Below are 14861 nucleotides of genomic sequence, written 5' to 3' on the forward strand. Positions count from 1 at the left end.
CCAAAAGCGGTGCTTCAACATCTTGGTGTATTATGATTGGTAGTCTTGTGCTTCAACAGGCAGATGTTGCGTCCTTTGCCACCTCACCATCCCTCACTTCTTACAAATGTGCCGATTATGGTCGAGTGAGGTCGGCAAGAACTTTCGTCCTTCATCTCCCACGGCCGTCCATAAAGCACAGCATCGCCACGGTAACAATGGTGGCGAGCACAAGCATCAAGGTAGCATCCAACGCAAGCTTCTTCCAGAACCGTCGTGCCTCGCCTGGATCAGGTCCAAAATTCGTCATGATCAAGCTGGTGATCAAGTCCTCGGAGCTGGCTGGCCCAACATCTGGAAAGTCCATAGCTACTATGCCGAATCGTCGTCTGCACTTCTGCGTGTTGAGAAAGGTGCATAAACGCGGATTCATGCCACTTTCCCATCGAAAGCTCCACCATCCACCTATGGCCACCTCGCGAGGCGGCAGCTGATACCAGAAGTTAAACTCGTAGGCGCTCGTGAAGTTCATATACCAGTGTCCTGGGTCCGGGTCTGCGGCAGCGTGGTTGAGGAGCTCGGCAACATCACCGCCTTTTGCCGTTACTAGGGAGGGTAATGGCTCTGGGTCGCCGAAGCTGTAGTGGTCTTGAATCGTTATTTTGACCTCGTGCTGTGTGTTGATCGTGAAAGGACGACTGGGGTTGTCTTGCCATTGTGTTACATCTATGCCGTACGCCCGCAACGTTGGGCCAGTGAAGCGTCGTAGCAGCTGGATCTTGCCGCGTAGTTCGCCGAGTGTAGGCGTGGTGTTTGCCGTGCGCCAGCGCGCGGGTGCTTGCGAAAGACTCCTCCAGATGGCATTAGCGAAGTGGATAGTCGATCGCTCTGGTTTCCTATCCTGTTTAATCTGGACAACGAGAGCTTCGCTTCCGTGAGAAAGAAGCCAAAGGTACATGGCATCCAGCACCATGCTGAGAGTGAGACCGAGGAGGATACTTCCGTGTACCATTTCTAGACCATCATCTCGAAGACCACAGCGGAGGTCAAAGTACCTAATCCCGGCATTGAGCTGCTCCATGATAGTCTTGTTCTGAGTCTGTATGAACGGCCACGAGTTCGTGAACGCGGCACTGTCATGGGTGCCAGGTATGGTCAGGGCAGAGATATTGTTGTCATCGTCCAGCTTAGACATCCATATCTCCCGCAGAGGCCGCTGGTCATCGTGCCTATCTTGGCCAGACCGTGTCTTTCGTGTACTCCCATATCCCTTCTCAGCCCGGCTGAGCAGGGGGGCATGTTCTTCGTCTTTGACATGGCGATCCCGCGCCCATCTAGCCTGTGGCAACATATTGCCTGATCATTCACATAGAGACTTTCGTAATCACAAGTGTATATGCAGTCCATGAGCCATTCGTGGAACTCGAAGAAATCATGATCCGCCATTCAATGCTGCCAGCATCAGCGTCGCGTATGCACAAAGCTGGACCAATTATGGTAAGAAGGCAGTGCATGTTTCTGTCTAGCGAGGTCTGGATGTCGTTGAGCGGCTCGGCAAGACTTCGGCAAGGCGATCAGTGTCAATGAACTTCACAGCACTTTCTCACATGGATAGGTCATAAACCCGAGCTTTGGAGAGTATACCTTGCAACAAATCGTACACACGGATCTGACAGGCTTGAGACGGTGACGGCCCACCGCGGTCGTTGCCAGGATGTCACGACCAACTGCTGTTTCGCGCCGCTCGACGAAGAGCGAGTATATTGAGACGGTAGGTTTCCATGAACACTGTATCGTCAGGTCATCCTCCTTCTGCTCTCTACTCCCTCCAACCATAGTGGCGCTTAGGACACAAGTGGGGGTTAGTATGATGCCATCGAGACTGATCAGCCACAATCGTAGGACACAGGGAACAAAATCTCGCGCCGTTCACATATCGAAGGCAAGCAGAATATAATGCTTGGTGGCAAGTCAGTAGTGATGGCTGGAGCGACGCTGCGTGGCGACCTTTACCGTGAGCAGGAGAAAGGCTCAGAGGGAGGCAAGTCTGGTGCTTTGACTGCGATCAATGTTGGACGGTGGGCACTCTTCAGAATTAGATGTGATGGCAGCTATCTGACATATTACAGAGCGAGCATCATCTCCACTGACTGCACTATCCGGCCGCCCATGCGGATCAGTCGTGGTCAAATGACTTTCTTTCCCATGCGGATTGGTGACAATGTTTTCATTGGCACTGGAACACATGTCTCCGCGGCTGCAATCTCTTCGCATGTCCATATCGGAGCGGATTGCGTGCTATCGCCATTTTGTATCATCAAGGAGAACTGCAAGATTCTCGCCGAGACCGTGGTTCCGGCTCATATGGTTATACCGGCTGGATCCATTGTGGGTGGTAGACCAGCTCGCATCATCGGAAATACGGGAGAAGGATGGGGTCAAGGTGGTGGAGGCGAAGGGGAGGAGTTTGTCGAAGGTGGAGATCTGCGGCCGTTGGTGCGGAGCATTAAATGAGCAAGGACGCTCGTCACGTTCGGGGCACGGAAGCTGGCTGTTCACGACAGACTCTCCAGATCGAAGGAGTGTGATACAGCCTCCTGGAACCGTTCGATGGCTCGACGCTGTCCTTGATGTGAGCGACCACCTCAACTTTGCCGGGCGACTGCCGCTTTTAGAACAGCGATCAGGCAATGACCACGGATACCCTCTGCAATGGGTTGAAGAGGCGCAGTGATCCACATACGGGTGTACTGCATTATGCAGGCACGACGCAGGTCTGTAATGCTTTACATACAGTCCGGAGCCTGGCTGTCATGTCGACATATAACGGCTCCCCGCCGGACGGTGTAAGTGACATGTATCGGACTAGAGGCAAAAGGGGAATTGTCCTCACGTGAGCATGGGGAGGGAGTAGAGCCCCTGTCTATACACCGCCAGCACGCATTCATACCTCCTTCCATCGTTTCCTTCATCTGATCTCTGGTCGTTTCTGCTGTGCCTCTACATCTAAACGTCCCGAAGGACTGCCGAACCCTATTTCGACAGTCGATGCCAAGATAATGTCACTTCCCCTCAAGATCGACACTAGAGATGTCGGCCTTAATTCGGCTGGCCTGCGGCGATTCGGCCTCGTGGCTAGGCTCATCCGGGAGAACTACGATGCATAAATCTGGATCAAAAGCAGATTCGTAGACGCGCATACTTTGGCAGATGCTTCGTGTGTCACCTGACTCGCTGCTGCCCGCCTTAGCTGGAAATAACGGCAATCCCCAGCTTGTAGCGGCTGTGCCGGTAGTTACCGATATGAGCTTCACTATGATCTTCGTTGAACATGACAGGCATGATGAATAGGGTGCTGTTTGGGGCGCAAGTGATGCGGCATGATAGCGGCCTGTAGACATGCGTCAATCTTTGGACTGCCAAATCGCTGTCGACTTCTTAGAGCCTAACGACGGCCAGAGGCCGATAGGCTAATGCTACATGTTTAATCAGGCTGGTGAGGTATGCGGAGGGGTTGAATGCTGATCTCTGCATGTCTCACCTGATACTCTGTCTGAGTATGAGGGTACGCTGAGGTTTAGAAATACGTTCCAGACATCGTTTGCAGCCTCCTAGCCATCATTCCATTATTGGGTTGTCTGCTCTGGGAGGCGTATAACGTACTGGAGCCAACGTCAATGCTCCTGCTGCGAAGACGACTTCCATTCGCCATCTGGTTGACTGCCGCTACAAGTCTACAAAACCAGGTCAGCAACTCGGGCCGTGAATGGGACAAGCGACGTCTTCCGAGATTCGGCGCCTGCAAGACAGCTCCCAAGTACCAGGCCTGTCAGCGAACGTCGAGCACGTGCCTCTTTCCTAGCCTTGATTTTGCCTTTTGCAGTATTGGCGAGAGCTCCCGTCGCGAGCCTCGCGTGTATAGCAAACACGTAGCATCTGATGCAAACTCGTCTGCTTCTCCTGCAGCAGTCTGATGATCAGCATAAGTGTTGCGCTTGAATCGCGGAGCTGCACCCAACGCTACTTCGAGTCGCTTACGCGGAAGGTCAATGCTTCCTCGGGAAATTCGCGCTCTAGCTAGCCGTGCCTTGTGCCACGAACGGTCATAATCGTCCGAAGACCGGGCATCATGGGAGGACCAGGGGACGCAAGGTCGCGTGCGGCGTGCCTCTCGCAATTTCTCAATAGCATAGATACATGACTTGTCAGCAGGTCGTGGAGCGGAGGGTAAGGCGTCAGCGCCGAATCGAGAAATCCTGTAGAACATCGACCTGCAAGCCAGAGGTGCCTCCCGCAATTGCCACGCGAAAAGGAATCAGCCATCGGCCTCCGAGAGGCTTCGATCGGAGTCCTGCCGCCAATCTCGCATCAGATCGAAATGGCTGACACCGGCAGCGAGCTGCATGTGGTGTGGTCCTGACAGCCGAGAGCACTGACACTTTTTAATTGGTGCGTGTCATTCAGGGCTCGTATCGAACACTAGCGCAACCGTTCAGCTTCGATGCCAGATCTGCCGTCTAACCTTTTGAAGGCAGGTGCATTTTATTCGAAGCCACAGCAGGCTCGGGGATACTTCTCGCAACGATCCTTCGGCTGTCTGGCTTAGCGGGCTACATGCTTCATAAGACTGTAAAGCGCGTGGGATAATTGCACCAGCGTACTAAAGTGGCTCAGAGCTTTCGGTCACAATAATGGTGAGGTTTTCGGCGTCAATCCGCGATGTCTTGCTGTGCCGTCAAGCTCGTGGTCGCATGTTCCCAAGCAGATCTCGATGACGAGATGAGATTCAGTCGGTGTTATCCTCCGGCCGGGCCCTTACAATCCGCTTTGAACCAACTATGCCTGTATCAGCATGTCAGTGATAACCAAGTGAGTAATATGTTATGGTTGTGGGTCCTGCTTTGCTGAGTCGCCACGACAAACATGGCGGCGGTGGACTTGCTGCGAAGGAACATGCACAACCGATCCATCACCACTAAGAACCCTGTAACTTCTTAGCGTACGCTGGCGCCGTCCCCCTCATCTTTCTACCCAGTACTCTAACTTCGATCGTGTCTTCTTACAATCCGGCTCTATATGTGACGCTATTATTCATATTTTGAATGGTGCGAGTCTTTGTGGTGTACCCGGCATTCAACATCAACACGCAATCACCAGTTGTGGTGACTATTGCCAGCGCTTGAAACCATCGACTGGTCGCCGTCATCTGGTTGGTGGCGAGATTGCGCGCACATCCTTCTGGGGCCCTATTTCCTTGCGACGCACTTCTATCAAACCGGTTCCGCTATTTGGCACGCTCGGCTCACAGCGCAGGTGTCGTCGACTGGAGCATACAGCTGTGTACGACGTGTCTGTGTCTACATTCTTACGAGGTGGACGTCGAAGTTGGGCATCGGTTCAGGCCCGATCTTCAGATCTCGGCTCAGAATCCGACCACCGTACCGCCCGCCAGGACAGACTATACCACTACCCGGCTTGTGTCGTTGCAAGAAGAAACCATTGCATAGATTGGGACCAGTATGGACGCAACTAGCAGACGGTATATATGACCAACCCAAACCACGCTGTCGGACTTGGACGAGACAAAGTCGTGATGACTGCATCATAGATCTTGTGCTGACCATTCGATAGGCCGCAACTACCTGCGCTTAGCTACCTGGATATCGGCAAGGTCAAAAGAGAAGAGGAGGCGTATCAAAGTCGCCATGGTGGCACTGCGCAAACTCTACCATCAGTGACGGCAGCTAGTCCTACGTACGCATATCCGTCTGGACCTCCACCTCCATACAGTCAACCGGCAGTAGCGTCGACGCTGCACGCAAGTGCATGGCCTACTACAACCTCTGCACATACCCCGCCTGAGTCACGGAGAGCCAGTGAAGAGGATGCCAAACAGAGACAATCTTTGCCTTCAATCTCGGAAGCGCTTGGCGTGGACAGCCAAACATCGTATCAATCCCATACGCGCCCCGCCGTTGCGCCTGCATCTCCTTTGTCTGCTGGGATAAAAAGATATGGTATGGAACCACCGCCAGCGCCAACGGTGCATACTTCGACAGGAGCCTTTGCACCACACAGGCATGAACCGCCGTCTGCCCTCCACCTGCAGACCTCGCAATCCGCGCCACTGCCGGCTCCTCAACAGCCCGCTTACAGTTATCCTCCGACTTCCTCCCCAAGCTCTACAAGCACATCTAGCTTTACCTATGGCTATACTCCATACCCATCACGATATGCGCAGCCTCCACCATCGACAACGAGTGCAGCGAACGGACCGATATACCAACCATCGGCATCGTACCCAGCACCACAAACGCCTTCGACGCCATGGAGATCAGAGAGCAGCACGAAGTTCGTTCCAAGCGAGCCCGCGATGGGGCCTGGAGACTACAGCGCTTCCGTCAAACGCCATCTAGACCTTTACGATCTGGAAGGCGCTTTGAACGAGATCAGCCAAAGTAGTAGCATTCTGACCGACTTTTCACGCCGGTATGGCGACCGTCTACACCAAACAGCAAGATCTGGTACACCTTTGGGATCACTACCTGGACTGGTTGAGGTGAATGACATGGTACAAAAGTCGCGCACACAAGTGGAAGCGCTACTTAAGATACGAGAAGTAGTACTGGCTCAGCAAGCAGCATATGATCAACAAATCGCCGAGCAGCGTCCCCCTAAACATCACGTTGATGAGCCAGCACCGGCAAGCCACGACCTCGACTCACAAGATGTCGATGAGTTGAAAGTTGGGTTCGCTGGCTCCGACACCAAGAAACGGCGCGGCCGTGCTGCGCCACCAGGCCGTTGCCACAGCTGCAACCGAGCAGAGACTCCTGAATGGCGGCGCGGACCGGATGGTGCCAGGACCCTCTGCAATGCTTGTGGCCTACACTACGCCAAGCTGACACGCAAGCAACAAGGCGTTAGTAAATCGGCCAGTAGCTCAAACTTGCGCCCAAAGGAGGCATAAGAAGGTGCTCATGAGGACACGAGACGGAATCGAGTAGACGACCTTCCGGCATGAGGATGATTTCTTTTGTCAAATCCCTTTTCTGTCAGCGATACCCACATATGCGCTCCGTTATTGCCTTCTCAGAGGCCATCGCTCGCGGCTGGAACTGCTGTGCGGAGGACCGACACATCATATTACGATTACGACGGACGTTATTAGACGCAACGACTGTACATGAACAGCATTGGCTCGAGCAGCGAGCGGCGCACGGGGACGGACTTTCAGGTCTCGTTCATCATCTAGCGAGGACTGGACTGGGTAGATCTACGCATATTATCTGAAGGTGCTTTTTGGGACGGTTTGAAGAGGTCTCAAGCGTGGTCTTTCAGGACTGCACAAAATTGGGTGGCGTCAAAGGGATTGCGACGGAACTGTGGGATACTACGTCGGGCTTCTAGGCCGTCAGGCAAGGACTGCGCACTGCAGTCGGCGTTTTTGTGCGATAGGAGAGCGTTGAGGGTGTCGCTTCTTTTTGCTTACTACTTGCCCCCAAGACTAAGATTGTACATACCATGGAATGAACCGATTTCTGTTCAAAGCAGAGATGCGCAGCGACGATCGCACTACTTCCTCGGCTTGCTTTGCAGCGAGGCGTTGATGCCCAACCCGATGGCTAGTGGTACGGTACTGTACTGCACTGCGGTGTGCATTAGCACCGTATGCAGGCTGACTGTCAATGTGACTGAGCCGGCATGAGAAGAATCGTGAGGTGCAGTAGCGAGGTCGTACGGTAGTGGCATTGTATATTTGGAGACCTAGGGTTCCAGAAGCGAGGCAGATGGTTCCCCAAAGCTGCAAATGCCCATATTGTTGACAGGTCGGTTGCACGACAGTTGCATTGTGTGAGGTGGACTAATTTTGGTTGATAGCGGGTTTTGGGTGCCATGTAGCAGCGAATCAGGACTGATAATGATGATCTGCTTGTGTGACAGCTCACTTATTAGTCTGGTCGAGATCTATCGGTATGCCGATGTTGTGGTTGATGCCGAGCTGTCATCGAGATGCCCCGATTTCCTCATTTGCACCACGATTTGGGCATGAGCTGGTCGTGTCACTAGTCAGCAACATCAATCCTGGATGTTGCCTTTCTCATACTCATACGCCTTCATTCTGATCAATACCTTATTGATCAGGTGGGCATCTGTGAGCCGCTCGGCTTTGTGGAAGTGGGATGAGAAAAAGTTCAGATGGCATCATGGTTTGTAATCCATTGCCGACGCGACACTCATGCAAGTGAATTATAGATCGCACGTGAATGGGTTTGGAGTGAATGGTAACCGCAGAGAAAGTGCTTTTTCTGTTTTCCCTTGGCACTCGTACTATATCTCTCTTGTGTCCATCTCTGCGCCTCTGCTCAAACCTCACCAGACGATTCGGTACTATGCGGTAGCCAGCAGCTCGCATTGCTGCATGTGCGGCGGAGAACGAGAGAGAAGAGAAGGCTAGTACAACCGGTATAGGGGTTACAAAAGTGTTGTAGGACAATGGGTCTGCTGTACGTTAACGGCAAGACGCATGCAAGGTACAGAGATTAACGCATGCTGCTGTAGAGCCACCGGCACACCGCTTGAGTGGCCCGAGGCCAAGAAAGTCGCTGGACATGTGCGCCAATGGGGTATCGAGGTACGGCGGAGAAGAGTTAGGTTGCGTGAATATCCAGCTCTGACAATATGGTATAGCAATTACTAGCCATATGGAATAAAGCCAAAGGCAAGGAACGAGATGCACTACTATGGGGTGATGAGGTACGGTAAGCGCTCTGGCAATAATCGTCGATGGTTCAGTCTAACACGCGGTCTAGATCGAATATCTAGTGGTTTCATTCGATGAGGAGAAACGGAGAGTGGTCCTCTCCCTGCGACAAGCCGATATCTTGGAAGCCCTTGCTAGTGATGCAGAACTCCTCAGGCAGGGTGGCGGCGTCCCTGACATTCAGACAGGAGACAAGAAGCACGGCAAAGTTGCTCCTACTTTCCACCCAGAGTTCGGACGATTCATGCTGGAAGCTACTCCCGGAGCTCCATGGGGCATTGGCTTCAAGGATCTGCTGGACGTCGAGTCCGACATGAAATGGAGGCGAGAGATCGCGAAGCAGCACATGTATGCTTGGGAGTACCCGATCACCATGACCAATTTCCCTATGCTTGGAGATCGGAAGTCGATACTGCCTTGGTTCCCCCCCTCTGGTTCGAGACTGCGATCACAATTTGTGCCGGATGAGATTGCCAACCCGCACATTCGGTTCCCAACTTTAGCCGCAAACATCCGAGCAAGACGTGGACGGAAGGTAGAGCTGAACGTGCCGGTGTTCCACGATGAGAAGACTGTCTGGCCGTTTAAGGATCCGACTGTTGACTATGACCTGCATGATTGGCCTGAAGACGACGATGTTCGCAATGGCGCTGCGAAGGAGAATCATATCTACATGGATGCGATGGCATTTGGTATGGGCACATGCTGTTTGCAAATCACCTTCCAGGCTAAGAACATCGAAGAAGGTCGTAAGATGTATGATCAGCTTTCGCCACTTGGACCCATACTACTGGCACTTACAGCAGCCACGCCAATCTATAAGGGCTTTCTGGCAAACACAGATGTACGCTGGAATCAAATCAGCCGAGCAGTAGACGACAGAACGCCCGAAGAGCTGGGCGAGAAGCCGTTGAAGAATGATAGATGGCGGATACCAAAGTCTCGATATGCCAGCAACAGCACATATATTTCGCAGGATCCCAGGCTACGACGAGAGTACCTTGACCCTGACCTTGTCTACGATCCTGAGATCAAGACGCGGCTGATGGAAGGAGGCATGGACGATCTGTTAGCAAGCCACTTCGCTCATTTGTTCATCCGCGACCCTATCGTGGTCTTCAATGAGGATCTCAAAAACCTTGACCTCGACAAGAATGACCACTTCGAGAACTTACAGAGCACAAACTGGCAACACATGCGATTCAAGCCACCGCCTACCGGTAGTGACATTGGGTGGCGGGTCGAGGTGCGACCAATGGAGATTCAGATCACAGACTTCGAGAATGCCGCCTTCTCAGTATTCGTTGTGCTGATTACGCGCGCGATTCTAAGTCTCGATCTGAACTTCTACTTACCTATCCAACGGACGACCGAGAACATGGAGACAGCGCATCATCGAGATGCTGTGTTGAACGATAAATTCTACTTCCGGAAAGATCCTATGCCGAGACGGCAGGCCCGCACAAACGGTGCCTCAAACCCGCCTTCAGGCGCCAACACGCCTAGACTTCAGCCCACTAGACCAGACTCGCCCTTCGGCCCTGTGGAAGACGAATATGAGCTCATGACCGTTGACGAAATCATCAACGGCAAGGCAGATAGTGTCTTCCCTGGTTTGATACCTCTGGTAGAGTCTTATCTCGACAGCGTCAATGTTGATGTTGAGACTCGTTGCGAGCTGGCGCAGTATCTGAACTTGATCAAGGGTCGTGCGAATGGCAGTCTTTGGACGGCCGCGAAGTGGATTCGGCACTTTGTGAGAAGTCATGAGAAGTATGGCATGGACAGTGTTGTTAGCGAGGAAGTGGCTTATGATGTCGTAAAGGCTGCTGAGAGGATCACGGAACAAGAGGGTAGGGATGGATTCGCCAAAGAGATGATGGGGGAGTGCCGGCAGCAGTCCTGAACCGATTTTGGCTCAAGACTTGAAGCACGATGATTTCAGCAATTCTTTCACATGATATAGGCAGCTTTCGGCGACCTTTAGATGCTCCTAGATATGCTATATGCTACTAGACATGATAATGTACAGCTGAGTAGTTGTACTTCCCCATTTTTACAATATACCAATCGGATATTGCAGTGGAATGTTGCCGGTGTTCGGCTTGACGACAGGCACCTCCTGATACATCCTCGTCTCTAATACCTGCGTAGCCCATGTCGGGGTCTTCCTGACTCTACCCATTTGCTCGACCTGATAAGCGGTCTGTAGTAACGTTTCCTCGCTCCACGGCAGACCAAGGATCTCCATGCCAATCGGTACGCCTTCCGGTGCCGTCGCAGTGGCGGGACTGAACCCTACAGGGATAGTGACGACGGGACTTCCTGTCAAGGCAGCTAAGATACCATTCCTGCCACTTTGCGATGGTGAGCCGATTGGGACCACCAAGTTCTTCTGCTCTGGGTAGATCATTGCGTCGAGATTGTTAGCAGCAAAAGTGGACCGAAGGGCGAGGGTTAGGTTAGCGATGCCGCGCTGGACGTCGCTGTAAGAAAGGTGGCTGTTCCAGGTCTGGTTGCCAGTGGAAGAGACGAGCGCCGTCGTTACGTACTCGTACTGGCTGGGTATGACTAAGAATCTGCTGCTGTTGTAGAGCTCATTCAGAGTCTGTGGGTGTCGGCCTCCAAGGCTCGAGCGTTGTAGATAGGAATCCATTTCCTCACGATATTCGTATCTCTGTGTATCGAAGACGGCTAGCGCAGTGGCATTGTACAAATTGTCCTTTATGGGTACGATCGTGGCTCCTGCTCGTCGAAGCCTACTTGTAATGTTGGCCATCGCTCCGTTGACCGGCGTCGTCTCGGAAGAGTTAGTCATGTTCATGAAGCCCTCGAGTAAACCCAGGCGTAGACCTTTCAAAGAGCCTTTGGTCAGTTCTGTGGTGTAGTCCAGTCCACGGCTCGAGGGTGGCACAAGGGCAGTTGCATTGTCCATGGAGTCGTAGCCAACACTCGCCATGACAGTGAGAGCTGTCGCTACATCTTCCACGCATCTAGCTATGGGGCCGATCACATCTTGGGTATAGCTAATCGGTATTACGCCAGATCTGGTAATTAGACCTCGAGTAGGTCTGCAGCTGAACAGGCTATTGGCACTAGCTGGGGAACGAAGACTGTTGACTGTGTCTGTCCCCGTGCCCCAGACAGCGAAAGACGCAGCTACTGCGGCGCCTGTACCACCGGAACTGCCGCCGGGCGTTCGTGTTGAGTCATACGGATTGACCGTTTGGCCACCAAGCGAGGAGACACTCAGTCCTTCGAGCGCGAGCTCATGCAGGTTTGATTTCCCAAGGATGATGGCACCGGCCTTTTTCAATGCGGCTACCGCCGGTGCATCGACACTTGGTCTCGAGTTCGCGAGGTCGAGGTTTCCACCGGTAGTTGGCAAGTCAGCAGTATCATAATTATCCTTAAGAAGTGTAGGTACACAGAAGAGTGGTCCCAGAGTGGCATTATTTGCTAGCAGCTCCTCGTCGTATGCATCAGCTTCGGCAAGAGCGTCCGGATTCAGCGAGATAATCGCGTTGGTGCAGTTGTTCAACGCCTCGATTCGGGCCAGGAAGGACGAGACTACTTCACGACATGTTGCCAGCCCAGTATACAAGCTATGGTGTGTCGATGCGACAGTTGCTTCTCGAGGGTCGAATGTAGCCCATGTGTGCTGAGCCAGACAGAAGCTGATGGCTAGGATACACAAGGGCCGTGGCGACTTAGGCATACTGGTTCGGCTAAGGGAGTTAAGTGTCGACCAATATCTGGCAGTCGAGAGATGAGACGTGAAGACATGGCAGTAATACTCATGTCGATTGACAGCACTCTGCGTATTGTAAGAGTACGTGAATGGATCTCCGCAGATAAGCTCGGGAGATACTACAGGCCAGCCGCGACATTGGCATTGTTGTCCACATTACTAGGACCCGGTAATCTTGGTACGCACTGGCAAGCCACTGAAGCCGCTGTATCTCGTCTGACATCACAGTACTGGCTTGGCAAGCTAGGCTGTAGATGGAAGGTCAGTATTCAAGTCTCGAGTCATGTCTCAACAGCGATGAGAGAGCGAACTTACTCACGATCTGCTTAGCCAGATCTGGTAGACGGGCTGCTCTCCATGATGGTTGGCGATTTCGAGATCATCCGCTACGTACCAGGCGCCACCGTAGAGCATAATACGCACTTGGAGATGCCCTGATATGGCCAGTACTCTTGTGGAGGGATTGCTTGATCCAGCTGGAAAGAGAGGAGCTCGCCGCGGTAGATCAAGCGATATCTCAATGCCCAAGTCTTGACAACATATGAGATTTCAAGCTCCAGTGATCGTCGTTCCAGTCATGCCCTGCTCTACTCCTTGCACTCCTCCCAGATCCTCGAGAGTCTGGCTTTGCAGCACATCGACATCGAGCTCCTCCATGACCTGAGTTACCACACCTAGTGACTCGAAGAAGCCGTTGACTGCCACACGCAGCATGCGGTTCGTCGTGGCCTTGTAGTCAACTCTGAGCACGATCTTGCTCTCGTCGTCGTTACTTGTTGTATCGAGTGCATGAGATTCACTCGAAGCCTTGTGTGCTGGGGGCACGACATTCAGAGTCTGAGCAGGTTCAGAAAGAACAGTATTTCCATTCAGAGAGATTTCTGATACATCCCTCTGAGTTTTGGCCAAGTCGATTGGGTCTGCTGACACAAGACTGAAGGATCGATTGACCAGGGAAGATAATTCTTCGTCCACAGCTAGAGTACCAATAGCTGTCTTAGCCAGACGATGCGTCGGAAATGGAATATGGATGACCCTACCTTAGTCATCAGCCTCTAATGTCAAGCGTAAAAGTGATGGAATAGCCATACAGTGAGCATGGAAATGCAGCATCGATAGGCGCCATAACATTTGTTGGCCCAGAAGATGACGAACAGTGTTTCGATGCCGCCGATACATAGAAAGCCGTGGATCTTTGTCAACACGAATCTTGCAGAGCCTCACGCAACCCCACAGCGCCCACCCCCAGAAAGTCAATGCTCGATGATGGCATTTCAATGTCATTATTTGCTTGGACCTACACAGTATGGGAGTCGAGGCACATAATACTCCTTCATACAACAGACAGGCCTTCACGTCTGCGAAGATCCAAGATGACGACCCCTTCACCCTCAGAGTTCCTGACCTTCAGCCACCGGCTCACAACATCACTACTTTACCGCTCTCGTCCCGTCTCCAGACTACCTATAAGACAGTTCACCGCATCGACAGTATCACGAGCGGACACAGGATCTGGTAATATCGTCAGTGACAAGGGAACTCAACAAGCACCCAAGTCTGGAAACGAGACCGGGGGCAGTCGCGAGCATGCATTAGATAAGGGCAACAAGAACGACCCAAATATCCAAAGCTACGAAAGTAGTGCCGGAAGAGCGTATGTCTGCGAATCCAAACCACTGCATAAGCCACAGTCTGAACCAGCACTGCCCCTATCATCGTATCAACCAGCAGACCCAGAACCAGGAGTCGAACGGCGCTATACACGAACGCTCAACCTCCGCACGGGCTCCGAACACTCTTTCTCCATACACGATGACGTTCCACATGAGAAGACGTATGCTGACGCCATTCGTGCACAGCGAGAGAGCCAACGATAGCGGTGGCAACACCACTCGACAGAAGGACGAGAGAAACAGTACGGAGAAGGCGAAGAAGGATCATCCCGAGGCGCCGGATGTGGTGATTGGGATGCAGGACGAAAGGGGTGGAAAGGGTGCTTGAACATTGCATGAGCTCGGTCTTTGGAGGAGACGATGTATAGTAAAGGTTCCCGCAAGTATGCCCTCCGCCTCGGAGCAGACGCAATTTGTCATGAATTAAATGTAAGATGTATATATTCTGAACGTGCACATCAACGCCTGTGCAAATGATCTGTGTCTTGGACATCCGATCATTTCAGACTCAAATGAGAACATACACCACGTCGTCGTTGACAGCCTCGTACACATCGGGCGGTATATGTGGAGTCATAGCATGATATCGATAAATCGCGGATTGGTACGTAGAATCGCGCCATCTTTCCAGCAGATTGTCCCGGGTCTCGTGAGCTTGCCAACACCGCAGTCATGAGTCTGCGAGGCCTATTAC

At 52.5% G+C, this 14861-nt stretch overlaps 7 protein-coding genes across 7 annotated transcripts; 4 read left to right on the forward strand and 3 right to left on the reverse strand.

The window, feature by feature from the left end:
* Positions 1–151: 151 nt before the first annotated feature.
* LTS14_009087 (uncharacterized protein) lies at positions 152–1330 on the reverse strand (the record flags this gene model as incomplete). Its single annotated transcript, XM_064841770.1, has 1 exon — positions 152–1330. One exon carries the CDS (start codon positions 1328–1330, stop codon positions 152–154), a length of 1179 nt encoding a protein of 392 aa, XP_064690605.1.
* A 629-nt stretch (positions 1331–1959) lies between these two features.
* LTS14_009088 (uncharacterized protein) lies at positions 1960–2493 on the forward strand (the record flags this gene model as incomplete). The annotated part of the gene is made up of 2 exons (XM_064841771.1): positions 1960–2057; positions 2109–2493. 2 exons carry the CDS (start codon positions 1960–1962, stop codon positions 2491–2493), a joined length of 483 nt encoding a protein of 160 aa, XP_064690606.1.
* Positions 2494–5498: 3005 nt separating this feature from the next.
* Positions 5499–6949, forward strand: GSH1_1 (glutamate--cysteine ligase; the record flags this gene model as incomplete). Its single annotated transcript, XM_064841772.1, has 2 exons — positions 5499–5518; positions 5611–6949. The coding sequence occupies 2 exons, from the start codon at positions 5499–5501 to the stop codon at positions 6947–6949; spliced, it is 1359 nt and encodes a 452-aa protein (XP_064690607.1).
* A 1526-nt stretch (positions 6950–8475) lies between these two features.
* GSH1_2 (glutamate--cysteine ligase) lies at positions 8476–10649 on the forward strand (the record flags this gene model as incomplete). The annotated part of the gene is made up of 4 exons (XM_064841773.1): positions 8476–8486; positions 8542–8614; positions 8671–8736; positions 8793–10649. 4 exons carry the CDS (start codon positions 8476–8478, stop codon positions 10647–10649), a joined length of 2007 nt encoding a protein of 668 aa, XP_064690608.1.
* Positions 10650–10799: 150 nt separating this feature from the next.
* LTS14_009091 (uncharacterized protein) lies at positions 10800–12461 on the reverse strand (the record flags this gene model as incomplete). Its single annotated transcript, XM_064841774.1, has 1 exon — positions 10800–12461. The coding sequence occupies one exon, from the start codon at positions 12459–12461 to the stop codon at positions 10800–10802; it is 1662 nt and encodes a 553-aa protein (XP_064690609.1).
* A 582-nt stretch (positions 12462–13043) lies between these two features.
* On the reverse strand, positions 13044–13620 carry LTS14_009092 (uncharacterized protein; the record flags this gene model as incomplete). The annotated part of the gene is made up of 2 exons (XM_064841775.1): positions 13044–13530; positions 13586–13620. 2 exons carry the CDS (start codon positions 13618–13620, stop codon positions 13044–13046), a joined length of 522 nt encoding a protein of 173 aa, XP_064690610.1.
* A 247-nt stretch (positions 13621–13867) lies between these two features.
* LTS14_009093 (uncharacterized protein) lies at positions 13868–14495 on the forward strand (the record flags this gene model as incomplete). The annotated part of the gene is made up of 2 exons (XM_064841776.1): positions 13868–14148; positions 14354–14495. The coding sequence occupies 2 exons, from the start codon at positions 13868–13870 to the stop codon at positions 14493–14495; spliced, it is 423 nt and encodes a 140-aa protein (XP_064690611.1).
* Positions 14496–14861: the final 366 nt, after the last annotated feature.

This window comes from Recurvomyces mirabilis (genome assembly GCF_035927965.1).
Source record: "Recurvomyces mirabilis strain CCFEE 5264 chromosome Unknown scaffold_29, whole genome shotgun sequence".
NCBI classification, from domain to species: Eukaryota; Fungi; Ascomycota; class Dothideomycetes; order Mycosphaerellales; family Teratosphaeriaceae; genus Recurvomyces; species Recurvomyces mirabilis.